The sequence below is a fragment of the Nothoprocta perdicaria genome, unplaced genomic scaffold (genome assembly GCF_003342845.1).
Source record: "Nothoprocta perdicaria isolate Ctin4 unplaced genomic scaffold, notPer1 scaffold_89, whole genome shotgun sequence".
NCBI lineage: Eukaryota > Metazoa > Chordata > Aves > Tinamiformes > Tinamidae > Nothoprocta > Nothoprocta perdicaria.
Genome location: NW_020456187.1, coordinates 986,532 through 1,003,409, shown reverse-complemented (window position 1 = coordinate 1,003,409; position 16,878 = coordinate 986,532). Strand labels below are relative to the sequence as shown.

The following is a 16,878-nucleotide window of genomic DNA, read 5'->3' as shown; positions in this document are numbered from 1 at the left end:
GTAGAAGGCATGCATAGGAAAGATATTCTTGGTGAAAGAAACAGAACTGTTGGTGAATGACCAGTGTAGCTGTTTGAGCAGGACATTGAGGCTAGTGTTGGTGTCCAAGGGGAAAAAAATAAAAAGACTCTGAAATGAGCACAATGTTTTTGAAAATACCATGTTCTATGCAGGTGACCAAGCACCCCGAGAGGACTAATTGCAGCTCCTTCAAGATATAAGGCCACGCGATTGACTTTATAYCATTCTTATGATATTGTGCTATGACATGATCCAAATGCACTGAAATGTCCCTATACTACCTTAACCTATATGGAGAGTGACACTGTTATTAGCTTGGCCATGATAAAAATGTAGAAGGTAAAAATACGGGGACATGCGGTAGACAAGTCATTAAACTTATCCATATCTCATTCATGTGCAGCTAGACTTCAAATGGAAGGAAACCATACTACTTCTACTGACGTTTTTGTGCTTTACTGCACAGATAAATAAGTTGGAAGCTGGACTTTCCACTCCAGTCTGAGTGGAAGTCCAGAGTGAGACCTGACACATATTTGTAAAATTATTCAAAACACAAACCAGATAATACTGTTCCGAGAAGAAGAGTATGTTTCTCTGGGCACTGTGGCCTTCCAAACCAACTGCTCGGCTTCTGAACTGGAGGTGGTTTCCATCTATCCAGGCAATTGGAGAAGCAAAAATGCTAGCGCCTGAATTCCTTCATATCAGAGGTTAGTCTTATCCACTGATAAGGTGTGCTTATGCATGGTATTTGAGTTTGTGTGCCCTAGAAATTGTGCCCTAGAAAAATGACTGAGATTTGTGGCGAAAGAACCAGATTCTCAAGCAGCACAAACTGATCTTCCTTTGAGACTGAGATACACATACCTAAGGGTTTTGCCTGGGTAATCTAAAGACAGAAGTATCTTCTTTTTGCTATTAAGCCTGATACATTTGTCTGCTGAAAGCACTTGACTTGACTTGACTTGACTTGACTTGACTTGACTTGACTTGACTTAAGCAGGGGGGTTGGACTAGAGGACCTCCAAGGTCCCTTCCAACCTTAAGCATTCTATGATTCTATGATTCTATGATTCTATGACTGTGAATACTCCCTGGTTTGCATCCCTTGAAACTGCTCAGAACAGATCTGTCCAGCACAATCCTACCTGCCATATCCTAACTCATTTTTGATAGCATATACCTATTCTTCTGTCACAGAAGGATAGAGTCCTCCGCACTTTTGTTTCAGTCCCATTCTCATTAACGTGGTAATTTTTTTCTTGTAGCAGCTGGAACACATCACTGAGGTGTCTTCAGAGCCCTCCCCTCAGCTCAGATATTGCAAATATTTTGGAGAAGAACTTATATGGTGAGATGAAGCCTGAACCTTCCTTTCTTTAATCTTACAGCATATAAGGCATTCAAGGGCCTTACCTGTCTTAGTTTTGTTCCCACCATGGATGCACTGCTGTCAAGCACAAAGACAACATTCTTTGGCAATGGAGGAAGATCTTTGGGGGCGAAGTAATGCACAAAATACCCATTAAGAATCTGTGGAAGAGCAAGAAAGTCAAGAATGAAAGATAGGTCATGTTGTTCCATAATGTTTCATATATATCATTATAAGGCCTTTGCTGTGAAGAGCAGGTTGGGCATACCTGATCCTGTTTTCAGTGTCTGTATCTACATTTCAGGTGTGTTACTTGATATCCCTCCCATTCCTGAACCCCTAATTCCTTCCAAATACAGCAAGGATACAGGCTAGAAACACAAGAATAAAAAACACAAAAAACTTCTGAGAACCTGGTYTTATTTCCAAATTTATACAATCAGTGAAACCAATATATATACTGGCAAACAGTTCACTGGCTATAGCCATAGTGCACTGAAGCAGTGACCTCCAGAATATCATAAGCATGACATTTTGTTCATCATCATAGTCCCTYGGTTTGAAAGCCTGCAGGCAGTGTCAAAGCAAGGTACTGAGTACCTGCGGGGTATATCTGAATATCATAGGGACCATTTTAAAGAGGTGCTCTAGCTTCATCGGCATCTATCCCTGTGAGTTTAGTTCAGAGGGTAAGTCCCAGTTCTTGTARGTCTCGATAAACCATGACTACCAGGAGGAGGGCCAGAGTGGAATTCCAACTGATGGAGAAGAATTAGACATTTTCCAGAGAATACAGGTTGGTTTAGAGGAAAGAATGGTGGACATCATGCCAGACAAAAGAAGTCAGATGAGTYAGAGATCTGAGGCGAGGTGGAAAAGCTAGGAGGAAGGGGTAAGGAGTGTTTTTTTCTAATAAAAAGAGATAATGACAGAAGATAAAATGAATACTAAATGAATACTAAAGACAGAAACAGGATCTGAGAAAATTTAGAGACAGTTTTGGAAGCAAGTGATAAGACAAAATTGTCTTAAAGACCAGGAAACGCGAGGGGCCTACTTGGTAGAAGCAAAGTTGCAGTACAGGAAAAGAAATGAAAATAAACCTAAGCTTTGGCCCTAAATAGACTGTGAGGAGAAATAGAAAGYTGTAAAGAGGGCAGGAATGTTTGATATGAATTAATTGGGGGTGAGCAACAAAAAACAGCTTCCTTTTCTTGCAGATGTCCAGAGACCTCAGAAGGTCACAGAAAATGGCACAAAGCTGCAAAAGAGATGGAGTTTTCAAACCTTTTTTTTTTTTTAAACTGAGTGGGAAACATAGAGAAGTTCATAACAGGAGGTACAAAAAAATGTTTAAAATGCATGCACATGATTTATCATTAATTTCTTCCTTATACACAAGAACTGCATAAAGGTTTTGCATGCTAACTAACTCACTTTGAAGCTATCAAACTGGAAAGGAGTAGATTTTGGCTTGTATGTACAGCTTTTACAGCTGAAAAAGATGCTGGGTTTAGATCATCTTGCTAAATCAGCCAACCAGACCTTACCAGGCTGACTTCAGCAAAGATAGAAATAAAGATAAGTCATTTTCTGATAGCTGAAATTTACATTATGTCAAAAATTGCCCAGTTCATAGCTACTCATTTCTATATATACTATTTCTACATTGTCCTCCATCATGGGAATATCTTGTATTAAAAAAGAAAGAAATTGATATGCAATTTTTGAGATGTAGTGCTATTTTTGTAGGATATCATGAAAAAAAAAAAAGAAAGAGAGAACATAGCAATTAAAATTTGAAGTCTGACAAAGTGAAAGGCAAATGCAAAAAGAAAGCAAATAAAGTACACACTTTTTTAAGTTCATCTTGTGGCTGCTAATTGCTTTTATTTTAGATAATTCTTCCAAGATGGAGAACAGAACTTTAGATAGTTCTTCCAAGACAGAGACCTCACTTGGAAAATATTTGCTAAGGTATATATAACATACAGAACCTTCTCAGATTTAGTTAACAGCCCTGGAAAAATGCATACAGTACCTGAACATCCCCAACACTCAGCTCTCTGTTGACATCATATCTAATTATGAAGTCTCCCAAAATGCCATTTCGAGCAATCCTGGTTTGCTGAACAACATTGGGGCTGAAGGTTACTTTAGCTAGGGTTTTGGTATGTCCAATAACAGTGGAAGGAGGAGGAGAGGCATCACCTGTGGAGATAAAACCATAATAGTACATTTTTTTGCTATTATCCTAGACCTACCTCAGCACAGCTCACACAGTATTACCATGGAGTTAGGTCGGCTAACACAGTTACATGTTGATAAAAATGCAACTAATCAATGATAAAAAAAGAACTCAATAGTCTCTTTAATTTGAAAACTAATCTTAACAACACAATGTTTTCAGGAAAATAAATTTTTAGGCAAAATTCCTTTGTTCATCGCTCAGATGTTTGGAAGTCATAGAACTCAAATGCCAGATATTCTCTGTATAACTGAAAATCACCTTCTGTGAAGAAAACACACAYAATTTTAGGCCTTTAGGTTGTATTCATTCCAGCCAATTCTAGGCATCTAGAACTCAGATTCTATATGTGAGCTCCAGAGAGCCAAAAAATATAGGATTCATCTGACTTGTTTAAACATCTCCACCAGGATGAGATGAATCATACTGCAGAGTTCTTTGTATTGTTTATAAAGAAATCCTGGGGCGACTTATTCAGATATATGTCTGTGTTGTAGACATATGAGGTAGGATGGATCTGACTAATTACAAATGTCTGGGTGTAATGTCTACATCCAAACAAGTCATCTTAGCTCCTTTATATTTACCAGAGAGTTTTCATTGCAGTCGTTGGAATCTCAGACTAATTCATTGAGTCTAAAGCCAACATTTACTAATGCAGTCATACAAACTGCAACCATGAGATAAAAATTCACCTAATATCCTGGAGCCCTTCCCCAGCTAAAGAAGAGTGAGGTGCATCTCAGAGAAATGCAGAGTATATCTCAAGAAAGAGAATCATCTAGGTCTGAATCACCCTGAATAAACCTTTTCCCGTGATGGGAGTTTCATTTCTAAAGTTGAATGATAATGAAAATTTCTTGCTTTCTCTTCATATGGTCAAAATCCTACCTTCTCTCTTTCTTGATGTGTCAACTGCTGGTTCATACTGACCTGATTAAGAACTCTTACATGAGATTGGTCAAAGTTCAGAGCTGGCTTTGAATAGCCCTAAAGTTTGAGGGTTTTCCACCTTGTCCAAATTTACTACTGAAAACCTCCCAAAAAATACTAAATTGATATCCTACTTGGATACTTTCGCAGACATGGTGATTATACCAACACTATTCTGAAGCAGGGAAATGTTCTAATATGTGATTACATGTTAAATCCAGACAGCTACAGTTGTTTGGAATTAGGTGCTGAATTATACTGTGTGTCTGGTTCTTAGTTCTTGGTTGAAAATGATCCAAATATCTCTAGTATAGCAGAGAAAAGGTGGGTGAGATTTAGCCTCATTTTGAGCATTCACAGTGTGCATCTGAGCTGATTTTCTTGGCTTCTGCTACGCTCAGTAAAGATCTAGTCAACAGTGTCAGGGGACAAGGATATGATAGCTGGCTRATTTTAGACATCTACTTTAGGATGATTTTAATTATGTTCTAGGCTCCATTAACAATACTGATCACAATGACGATGTGCAGGCAGTTTTGGAGAGCTTCTCCCAAGGGACACTGCGTAATGGGAATGGCACTTCTGCCYCTTTGTGAAGTGCTTTGAGCTGGGTTAAAGGAATGCAACACAACAGTTGCATGCAGCGTGCAACACAATCCACCTCTTATCCAGATTCCAGAGTGCTTTACAAAACTGGACACATATTATTATATCCATTTAACATGTGGGAAAACTGAAGCAGGCAGTGGTTACCTAACTTACCTGCCTTCACACAGGCCAAATCCATAAAAATGACAAGTCCAGTATTTGGATACTTGTAGTTTCATAAAAATGATTATCTATAGCTGTGGTATTTACCCTGAAGTGCTGGGTGAAGTTAAGACTTCTCCAGGCCAAAAAAAAAAAAAAAAAATGAGTCATAAAACAATAGCACTATATGACTTTATATCCTTGTTGATTTGGCTTTACTTTCCTAGCTTTCCTGTGAGTCCATTTGAATATACAAGGCACAAAGCCAGATAACTGAGGCAGGGAGGGGATTTCTCTTCATTTCAGCATATGTCCTCATGGTTAATAAAGTCAATTTAGAATCTGTTCATCTACAGCATAAGCTATAAAAAGAAATTGTAAGTTAAAGGGCGTAGAATATGAAACAAGCCCAGTGGCGAAACTCTTATCCCAATGAGGTTGAATGACAGATATTATTGAACTTCAAGGGTCAAGAATTTACTTTACATCAGGCCTTCTCTGACTTAGCCAAGTTCAATGCACTCGTCMTGACTGAAACAGAGAATACAGCCAAAGCACTGAAGTAACTTAAGAATACTAGAGACTCATAAGCCTTGAAGGAGGCTTGTGAGAGCTTTGACCTTTACTTTAAAGTGCTTGTATGCTCCAGACATCCTCAGACAAATAAAAGTCATAAAGTAATAGCGATGTAGGAGCTTTCTATCTCCACGTTGATATATTTTTACTTACAGCTGCCCTCTGATCTGATTTGATAGAAGTAATATACATTTCTAATGCAGTTCTTTCTGGATTGTACTAGMCTTCCTGGATTTCCTGCATGCCTTATGTCACTTCCCTGATCCCATTTAACTGATAATATGTGTGAAATACATTCCTCAGAATGGCTTAACAGTTCATTAATATTTTCTGATTTATTTGAGGATTTCACTTTATTTCTCCTCAAATGCTGAAAAGCAACACTGTCACTAGTTTGGCTGCCTGGACATATGAGACACAAGATCTGTGTCAGTGAAAGGCAGTCTCACACTGGAAACAGAAGTTCTTCCTTTATAACTGTTATACATATATATGTATACATATGTTATACATATATATATATGTATAACATATATACATATATGTTATACACATATATGTTGTGGCATTATGGACTTCACTTCTGTCCACTTCTGCTTTTGCAGTATACATGTTGATGGTTGAGTATGGTACAATGTGCACCACTAAAACCTGAGTTCTAGTCCTATCACTTCTATGTACTCCGTTCAAAATTGAGTAAAGTCCTCTTGTTTCAGTCTTCACCTGTTAAATGGGCATAATCATATATATGAAATTTTGTAAAGCACTGTGGGACCTAGATGTGAAGAGGATCATGTTGCATTCCTCTAACACTCTTCAAAACACTTAATGGAGGTGGAGAAGTGTCATTCCTCATTATACAGGCAGTGTTATGGGAATCCCTTGAGAGGAGCTTTCCAAGGTTGCCTGTACAAAGTCATGGCCAGTGACAGAAATGGCTAGGAAAGCAGCTCCAGTTTTCTTCATATTCACTCTTCTTCCATTGCCAAGCAAAGACAGAGAAAAAGAGAGTTTAATAAAAAATAATCAGAATCATTTTTTTCCTAGAATAATGAAAAACCGATATAGAAGGCATATTACTAACCTATCCCATCTTCTTAGGCAGAATCTACTTTCTATAATGTCTGAAAACATTTCAGCAATGAAAACTCAGTCATTGCCTTTGCCAGTCCCTTCCAAAGCTTCACTCTTTCACTATTTGAAAGATATTTTAAATGCCTCACATTTTTCCTTCTGTTTTACAAGCCTCTGACCTTCTGTCTTATTTCTTAGTGACCCAGAGAGCAYACTGCTCCTTTCTCCCTTGCAGAAGACTTTTATATATTTGAAAGCTGTTACTATGCTTTTCCTCAGGTTTCTCTTCTCAGCAACACTTAATATCTGGATCAAAATTAGTTTACTGGACAGATTCTCTTCAGATAAGTAAGTGAGACAGGGAAGTCTATATGACATTGCAGAGTGCAAAGTGTGGTTAAACTCCAAAAAAAAAAAAAAAAAAAAAAAAAAAAGCAGAGATTTGTGCCCAGATTGAGCTAGGGATTAGACCTTTAGACATTTATTTTATCAAGTTCAATTAAAGATAATTCCATTAAAAAAAAGAGCAGAAGCATTTTACATATGAAAATGTAGTCTTCATATGATCAACAGTGAAATCCAAATTATTCTGGAGACTGGAAGAGTCAGGAATGAGCTCAAGTGCAAAGCTCATCCTCTACTAAGAAGTGGGAGCTTCTAGACAACTGGGTTAGAAAGATCAAAAAATTTCTGAGGAGTGAGACTCCGAAGGAAAATAGGGCAAGTCTTAAGTAGCCCGATGTCCTGCCTGTGTCTGTGACTAGTTCTCACTTTACTGCCCTGGAGGAAACAGGATGAGAACAGACAGGATGAGAACAGTCATTAGGATTCTAGGTAAGGCATCATTCAGAAAATGACTCCACTATGTGGTCACCAGAGAAGACCAGGACCACCAACCTCAAAATTGGTTGTGTTGAGTTTTGTGYAAGGCAGATTCAGAAACTTGCATATGTCAGAAGAACATTTTCCAAAACTCCCATGCCTAATAACTTCTTTTTGGGGAAAAAAAAAAGCTGTGCGCACAGGAGTCACTGATAAAGGAAATATCCTAGAAGGATCACTTTGTTTCATATTCAGAGAGGATGTAAGCAGGACTTCCCAATGGCCTCTGCCTATAAGAAAGCACAGTTTGACTTTGTGTAAATCCCTGGAAACTTATGGAACCAAGGTCAGTCTTTGTAGCTCAGGCCCTGACACTGAATAGGAGGCAGATTTGGACGCTTCACTGTTTCTATTCGTAGTGCTGTGATTTCTGTACTGCTTTATAAATATGAAAAAGAAATGTGTCCTTCATCCTTTCTCATCAAGGGGTATTTTCAAGGACTTTAAGTCCTCCGTTCCTCATTTGGTCATGTTTTAAGCCATGACATCATTTGGGGAACCACTGGAAAGACAGCGTCTGGCATCGTTTGCTGGCCTTGCTAGATTGCTGCTGTGTTATACAGTCAAGTGATCCTAAAGACAGACAGTAGGTATCATCATTTTCTTGTTTCATTCTCAAGTTGAAGACTGTCCACTAAGAAGCCACTCTTTAGATGTAAGACTCACAAGTAATATGTCTTTCACTTCCAAAATATTGACATTCCCTGGAGGCCTCGGTGCCTGTGCAAATCTTCTGGTTTGCAGCTTAGCATGTCATATGAAAAAATAGGCTTTGTGGGGAGGATTTAATAATTCAAACATTTTGTTTTCTGGATCAAACACAAGCTCTGACAATACACTAGAGTTCAACAGATTTCCAAGTGAAATAGTTTTTGTTCTGGCCTTGCCCTCCCTAGGAGTATTCTTGTGGCTTCCACTTGTGCTCAGGAAGGCAGGAAGTTCCTATTATGTGCATAGACTAGGATTGATCTTGTTGGCAAGAAAAGGTTACCCGCAATAAATCCCTCTTATTCTAAACAAGCTCTCCTTCTCTGAGACCTTTTTGAGACCCTACTCAGACCTTCTGCCAATTCTTTTTTTTTTTTCCTTTTTTTTTTTTTTTTTTTTTTTCTCTTCATTGAGATCAGAAAGGAGGACAAACAAAACTGCAAAATTTAGTAGCCCTGACACTCACTTGAGGGTGTATAGCTGCCTTTGCTCTGATAGGGACACAACAAACACCATCATGCCTACCCATGATGGACATGGATGCCCAAAAGAGTATCTGGCACTTCAGTGACTTTCTATGAGTATTTACACCATAGCAACTGGTTTTCACCAACTGCACAGGTAGATCTAGATACAAAGGATGAACAGCTATTCTAGGCAAGAAGCAAATGAATGCATAAAGCACAAAGAATCTGAGTTTCAGTTACTCTACACACAGTGCAAAGCCACATATCTTTTATATATCTTTTATATATCTTTTATATATCTTTTATATATTTTTATATATATATTTTAATATGTATTTTTATATATTTTATGTACATTTTATTGATTAAGGAAAGATTATGGAATGCAAAAAAATTGGCCCATTTTTATATAATCTGTTTTAAATCTCCTGAAGCACAGAGCAAAGAATTAATAGTACTCACGGACTGCCATCTGGACAGCAAGACACAAGAATTTTCCCTATATGTCACTTATAGGTAAAAATTTCCATACTGTACTAGACCAAGAGCATGTCTGCTGTGCTTAGCCTGTCTCTAGTACTGAACAAAACCAGATGTTTTGCAGGAATGCATACATGACAAGGCACTATGATACTCCCCAAGAAGTGAAAGAGGATTTCTGTCCTTGATGAGGTGCAGAGCACATTCATCACACTGTGTGTAGATGTACAGCAGAAATACTATTTAGCTGTATACACCCTGACCTGAAGCTAATTCAGGTCATTGTGAGCCTTGATTTCAATGGTATTTGGATCAAGGCAGTAGGACCAGCACGAGCAGTTAGTTTAACTCCATGTTTATGTGCTTTAGGGCAGTTCCTTGCCTTGTAGACATTAAATAGCTCCATGGTTTTAGTAGTATTATACTGGTTAGAGTAACTGAAGATCAAGTCCTGAGGATCAAGTCCTACACCCTGCTTCAGGGACAGATTCACTCTCTTCTTCATAGTATGGCTTTTTTGTCAACATTTGGCAATCACAGTATCCTGTACTACACAGTCAGTTTTTTGGAAAAAACACTTTTAAGCTGTTCAAACAAAATGTAAGGATAACTGGCAGGTAAGAGTAGACCTTTACGTCACACTTTTACGCCACACTGGGTGCTTTGGCAAAATGTAAATTTTCCTATTCGAATTTCCCATGTTCTAAATTGCAGGATTTCCTATCTGCCTTGGCATGGATGGATAGGAAAAACAATTCACTTAAAATAAACAGTTCCCAGGAGATGTGGAGCCAGGGAAGAGGCTGCTCCAGTGTTGAGTACAAGGCCTAAAGATCCATTTTAAAGCTGATAAAAACAACAGAAAATAATTCTACTGAGTTCAGTGGGATCACTTCCATATTTAAGAAGCTTCAGTCTTCTCACATGCTTATACACTCATACTATATAGACACACCCTCGTATACATAATAGAACAAAAGCCAAGACTGAATTCCCACCACTAAACCTCAGTTCATAATCCTGAAAATCCTTTTCTGTCATAGCTATTATAGCAGCTCTCTTGAATCTGGAGACTGCTCAGTCGATGTATGAAAGACATATTGCTGACAGCCTGCAATGCTTAGAGATTTTCTTGTGACTAAATGCAGTCACCTTTGGGATGGAATGTGCTTGCCATACAGTGCAGCAAGAGCTAAGAAAGGAAAATGAAAAATGTATCTTTTTAAAGTTGGAATTTGCTACAAGAATTCACATCTAGTGAGCTGCTAGTATTCTATTTTGTTGTCTTCAGAAGTGTCCTTCAGGTTTTTTTTTTGGTGTGCTGGTCTCATACTGTGCAGCCTTAATAAACTCTTGAGACTTTGTTAAATAGCTCAATTGGAGAAGAGGATAATTGAATGTACCACCATTCTATGCAGTTACCCAAGATTACCGTGGAGAACTCCTAACCGCCAGTCCAGCTCCTGAGAAGTTCCAAAGAGTAATAAAGTCATGGGTCATAAAATCTCTCCTTACCTTCAACCTTCCCATTGCCTTTGTGCTTGCTGTTTCGAAGGGGAGGCACTTCCAGTGAAACTATGCCCGAGTTCTCCAGTATATTCACCTCAACTCGTAACCTCCCCACCAGTTGCTGGGGCCGGATGCTGATTGTATACTCGTATTTTCCCAGTCGCCTTTGCAAGAGCTCTTCATAATGCAGTAGGAAGTTGGCTTGCATCTTACGAGGAATACTAATGGAAGCTTTGAATGTCTCATAGCCGTTCTCCCTGGAAATAAAATCCAAAAATGTCTTCACACTCTACACCATATACTATACCCTCCAATGAATGATGAATCTGAATTTTGTTGGTCAAGTGAAAACATTTCACACTAAGAAATGCATGAAAACAGCAAACAATAAATATCCTAATATTCCACAGGGCACCATCCAAAAAAAGAAACTTCTAGTGGAAGAGACCTCTGTCTCTAAAGCCTTAGATGGCTTCTTTTGGAGAGAAATAAAGCAACGCATATAGAACCTGGAACAAGGCCAGAGGAAAGGCTGTCCCTTAATTGGACGTATAAGATTTGCAAGACTCCTATTTAAGTCTTCACTCTGCTGCTAACTCATTGCAATAATTTAGCAAAGCATGGCACAATTCCTCTTCTTTAGCATTAGCTTTATATACCTGCATATTCAATGGGGAAAAATAGAGTCCYTAAGATAATCCCAACACTTGACACCTCCCCTAAAGAGTCCATTTCTTCCAACTGACTACAGTATGTCTTCAGAAACCCAACTTACAATTGATATTCAACTTTTTTTTGGCTAATACAAAGCAAGATTWATTGTCACCATTAGTCTCTATAGACCTCCCATAGAGCTCACTGCATCTAGCACTTCTACAATGCTAGGCACTATCATTTATAATATTATTTTTAGAAGGAATACGGAAACATCTCATAACAAGAATGTGAACTTTCAGTGTCATATAGTGCCAATTTTTAATTCACTTATATGAGATTTTGGTGATGTTCACAATTTAGTGAGTACTGAAAGGACTTRAGAGTTACCGGAGAACTCTCTGAAATATATAAAACCTTTTTCTTAATTTTAGTTTTTAAAATAGTTGGAATGACCTCYCAGGTCACACTAATCATCTAAAAATGACTGATAATGATTGCCTACAGAAGAGTACACAACAGGAGAGAAAACTAGTGATGTCTATCTTCATCACTCTTCTACATTCTGCCATTCTTTGTCTGGCAAAGATAGAGTCCTGAGATAGTGTCCATTGTCAAAGGGTTCTTGGTGGATTTTTCCTGTCAAAAAAACTGTCTAGATTTCTGAACCAATGTTGTTTGGCATCCACAATTTCCAGTAGCAATAAACATCATACACGGCTTATGTAAAGAACACCTTGTTTCAGCTGATTTGAGCCTGACCATTTCATTCAATTTTCCTAAGTTTTGCTATGAGAGACAGAAAACAAACTTTCCTTATTCTCCTTCCATATATCATTCATAATATAGCTTCATCTCTATCAGACTATTTCCTTCCCACATGTTTATATTTTTTCTGGTCTGAAGAGTCATAGCCTACTTAGCTTTTCCTTATCACGAATTGAGGTTGGAATAGTGCTACTATCCCAGGTTACTGGGAATAGTGCAAGATTTTCCAGGATAGCAAAATCCAACTTCATCTATGGTGCATCTCTTTCAGAATTATTTGGGGAAATTTATACCTCTGTAAGATTTAAGAGTAAAATAGCATTCAGGGGAACATATAGAATTTTAGATCATAAAGGTGATAGGATTTTTTGCCAATATATGACCAGCACTAAATCAAGTCAAGCACTGAGGGCAGAGTAAGTAAATAAGGCTGCAGAATGCTTCTTGTGGCCCTAATATTGCCTAACTTAGTAATCTTGAAGTTGCAACTTATTCAGTCCCTGTGAACACTGTTTTTTTTTGCCTATTATTGAGGAGGTAACAGGATTTCTTCCCTTCACAAGTGCATCAATTTAATATCCTGGAGCTCCTTCAAAGTGATAAGGTTATTCACAGATTCACAGAATATTTAAGGTTGGAAGGGACCTCTASAGATCATCTAGTCCAACCTTCCTGCTCAAGCAGGCACACCTACAGCATGTGGCACAGGGTGGCATCCAGGCAGGTTTTGAAGACCTCCAGACTAGGAGACTCCACAACCTCCCTGGGCAGCCTGTTCCACTGCTCTGTCACCCTMACAGTAAAGAAGTTCCTCCTCASCTGGAGACGGAACTTCTTRTGYTTCAGCTTGTGGCCATTACCYCTCGTCCTATCGCTGGCCACCAGTGAAAACAGCTTGTCCCTTTCCTCCCTGCATTCTCCCTTCCTGAACTTATACATATTAATCATATCCCCTCTGAGCCTTCTCTTCTCCAGAGAAAACAGGCCCAGCTCACTCAGCCTCTCTTCGTACGAGAGATGTTCCATTCCCTTAATCATCCTGGTTGCCCTTCTCTGGACCCTCTCGAGAAGCTCCACGTCCCTCCTATACTGGGGAGCCCAGAACTGCACACAGTACTCCAGGTGCGGCCTCACCAGAGCTGAGCAGAGGGGCAGAATCACCTCCCTTGACCTGCTGGCAACACTCCTCCTGATGCAGGCCAGGATCCCATTGGCCTTCTTGGCCACGAGGGCACTGCTCACTCATGGTTACCTTAGTGTCAACCAGGACTCCCAGGTCCCTCTCCGTGGAGCTGCTTTCCAGCAGGTCGACCCCTAATCTGTACTGATGCCTGGGGTTATTCCTCCCCAGGTGCAGGACCCTGCACTTGTCCTTATTGAACCTCATGAGGTTCCTCTCTGCCCAACTCTTCAGCCTAGATTTTTTTTTACAAAAGCTTGTGTCAAGGGCTGACTCTCAATAGATCGCAGCGAGGGAGCTGCTCTGCTACGTACRAAACCCTGACCCAGAATCAGGTCGTCTACGAATGATTTAGCACCGGGTTCCCCACGAACATGTGTTTCACAACGGGTGAGAGGYGGCGCCACATCCGTCCACGCTGCTCCCGACCGCGAGCGGCACTCCGCACCGGGCCCRCCCCCGCCTGCCGCCCAGGGKGCGAYGGACCGGCGGGGCGGGCGCACCGAGGYGCCTCGGCGCTGCGGTATCGCTWCGTCTAGGGGGGATTCTGACTTAGAGGYGTTCAGTCATAATCCCACAGATGGTAGCCTCGCTCCAGTGGCTCCTCAGCCAAGCACATACACCAAATGTCTGAACCTGCGGTTCCTCTCGTACTGAGCAGGATTACTATTGCAACAACACATCATCAGTAGGGTAAAACTAACCTGTCTCACGACGGTCTAACAAGGTTGAAAAAAGGCCACCTTCAGTTTCACATAACTCAGAATATGAAAACTAAACCAAAAGGTACTGGTCATGTTCTATTTAGCATCTCCATCTTTCTATAAAACCATGCATAAGTATGTCAAAGTAGCAAAATAAAAATGGGAGGAGAGTATCTCACTTGGCAGAACTCAACCAAAGATATAATACTTACACTCCATCTGTGGGGCTTGGAGGCTTCTTGGTCTTTGCTTTGTCTTCATTGCCATGTTTTTTTTCCTTCCCTGTGACCTCTCCATAATAAGTCTTGTTGCCAATGCTCCTAGAGAGACCAGAGATGACAGTGTGACCACTCTGCAGCTCAGAAGCAGTGACAACTGTGCACTCACTGCAGAAGCATTTGCAGACTGTGCACATGTGAATGGACTAAGTTTGAGGGTGACAGAGCCCTGGAACAGGCTGCCCGGGGAAGTTTTGGAGTCTTCTTCTMCGGGGATCTTCSAAACCCATCTAGATGCCACTCAGTAATGCCCCCAGTAAGCACTTATTTTGTCTCAAATCCACCATCTGTGTCAATATATACTTAGACGTTCTGGGTTACTGCTCTGATGTAGACATTTTTCTGACTAAAACGCTTCTGCCTGGGGATGAGTTACAGGGCTATGGACTCTAGTGAGGAAACAGAACCTTACTTACATAGTAAAGTTGGAGATRAAAGCTGCAGCTGGGATCTGCATCTCAAACACAGCTTCTCGTGCCTCGGATCCACTGTTCACCATGGTGCAGGACACCGTGGTGAAAGCATAGCGAGAAATGATTGTAGATTTCACATTGAATTCTGACATTCGAGGCCTTGTTTCCTATAGGAATCAGAAGGTTACTCATTGAGAGATAGATAACTCACCTCTTCAGTATGTCATTAGATTTAATATTTAATATGCTCTAACAAGTAACTCTCATATAATGAGACTCCTATTAAAAAAAAGCAATCAATAGCAGACAAGATTAGATTTGCCCTCAGAATTTCAGGTCATCTGTGAAAGTTTAACCAAAGACATGGCAATGCCTTTGTTCACATGCAAGGGCAAAGTCAATGTTGGGGAATGGTCTGGGCAGAGCTCTGATTACACCAGCAAAAGCTGGTATATGCTATGAAATGTTCATTCTGTATCCCAAGTCACATCCTTCAACTCTGACTCTCTGAGAGGGTCAGGATTAGCCTTTCACAGCCTGGATGGAAAGAGAAATCCAAAACATTTCCTCATAGGATSTGGAAATAATGTCAGAGAGAAACTGTCCTGTTGGACTGTGCACAAGAGCAGATGCAAGACATCTTAGATGTCTGAGATCACTGTGTGTGGAGCAATATTTTAACACTCATAGAGTCGGATGTACAATTCTTGTAGATCAGCACAAATTTCTGTCAATGGAGTGGCCTGAGCTGCTGCAAATCCATTCTGGAAGCCTCAGCCAATGTATGGAAGAGGCTTAATAAGAAACATACTCTTGACACTGTGATGTCTCTAACAAAATATCCATTCAGCCAACACTGGATTCCTTCCAACAGAGAAGCAGCAGAGACTGCAGTGAATGATGCATGATGTAGCAATGGAAGCTGACATGATGTAGTAATGGAAGCTGAATGCCAATTTCTGCTTCTTGAGAATGTGTTTTTGTGCACAAGTCCTGGTTTGGAGCATTTGTCCTGTCTAATGGGATATTTGACTGCAGTATCTCAATGGAGCTTAACAGTTTTCTTCCTGGAAGACGTTAGTGTATATAACTATATAAAGGCTGAACCTTTAAAAGCAAAAGGGCGCTAAAGGGCAAAAGATGTGCAAATACAGAGCAACTTTCCTAATCCATATACACTCAGACTGTTTTCCCATGCAGGCTGAGGAAAAGACATAGTCCCATGTAAGAGCTGTGAACACAAGAGTACTCTCTTCACCTGCACTACTAAGCCTTTTTTCTCAGCAAAAATGATGTTGTCAAAGGACTTAACAAAGCGAGCAATCATCTGGGTGAGTAGATATCATATGGAAACATTTCTGCAGTAGTTCATGGCATCAGAAACAGCAAAAAGTGAGTATGCAGCTATCCAAGCTGCTGGACTACTGAATTCCAGGCAAATGGAAGAATGAGGATCAACCAGAAACAAACACAGAATTATCAGTAGATCTTAGAAATAAAGTCTCATCTGCCTGAGCCTTCAGGGATACATCTTCACCTCTGATAAATGTGTCTCTCAAGGGAACTTGACCATGACTGTGACTTTTAAGAGCTGGAAAATTTTTGAAGAACCACACCATTCTGCTGCAAGGAATTCCACAGCTTAATGATATTTTACATGAAGAACCACGTCCTTCAGTTTTTATTTTTATTTTTTTGTTTTCCTTAATCTACCACATGCTATCTGCAAATGATTTCTATCACATGTCTCTATCCCAAAACAAGCTCCACCTCTATTATCCTGACAGACTGCAGAACAGGAGGAGAAAAAAGAGAGGGGAGGAGAAAAGGAGAAAAGGAAAAAGGAAAAAGGAAAAAG

General features: G+C 39.9%; 1 protein-coding gene across 1 annotated transcript in view; it reads right to left on the bottom strand.

Annotated features, from left to right (window-relative positions):
• Positions 1-16,878, bottom strand: part of ITIH5 (inter-alpha-trypsin inhibitor heavy chain family member 5) — a 47,673-nt gene that overhangs the window by 23,890 nt on the left and 6,905 nt on the right. The window contains exons 3-7 of the mRNA XM_026052441.1: positions 15,024-15,187; positions 14,542-14,649; positions 11,030-11,280; positions 3,438-3,607; positions 1,441-1,557 (exon numbers count right to left, since the gene is read on the bottom strand). Coding sequence (XP_025908226.1) covers positions 1,441-1,557; positions 3,438-3,607; positions 11,030-11,280; positions 14,542-14,649; positions 15,024-15,187 — 810 coding nt within the window. The remainder of the gene's footprint in view (positions 1-1,440; positions 1,558-3,437; positions 3,608-11,029; positions 11,281-14,541; positions 14,650-15,023; positions 15,188-16,878) is intronic.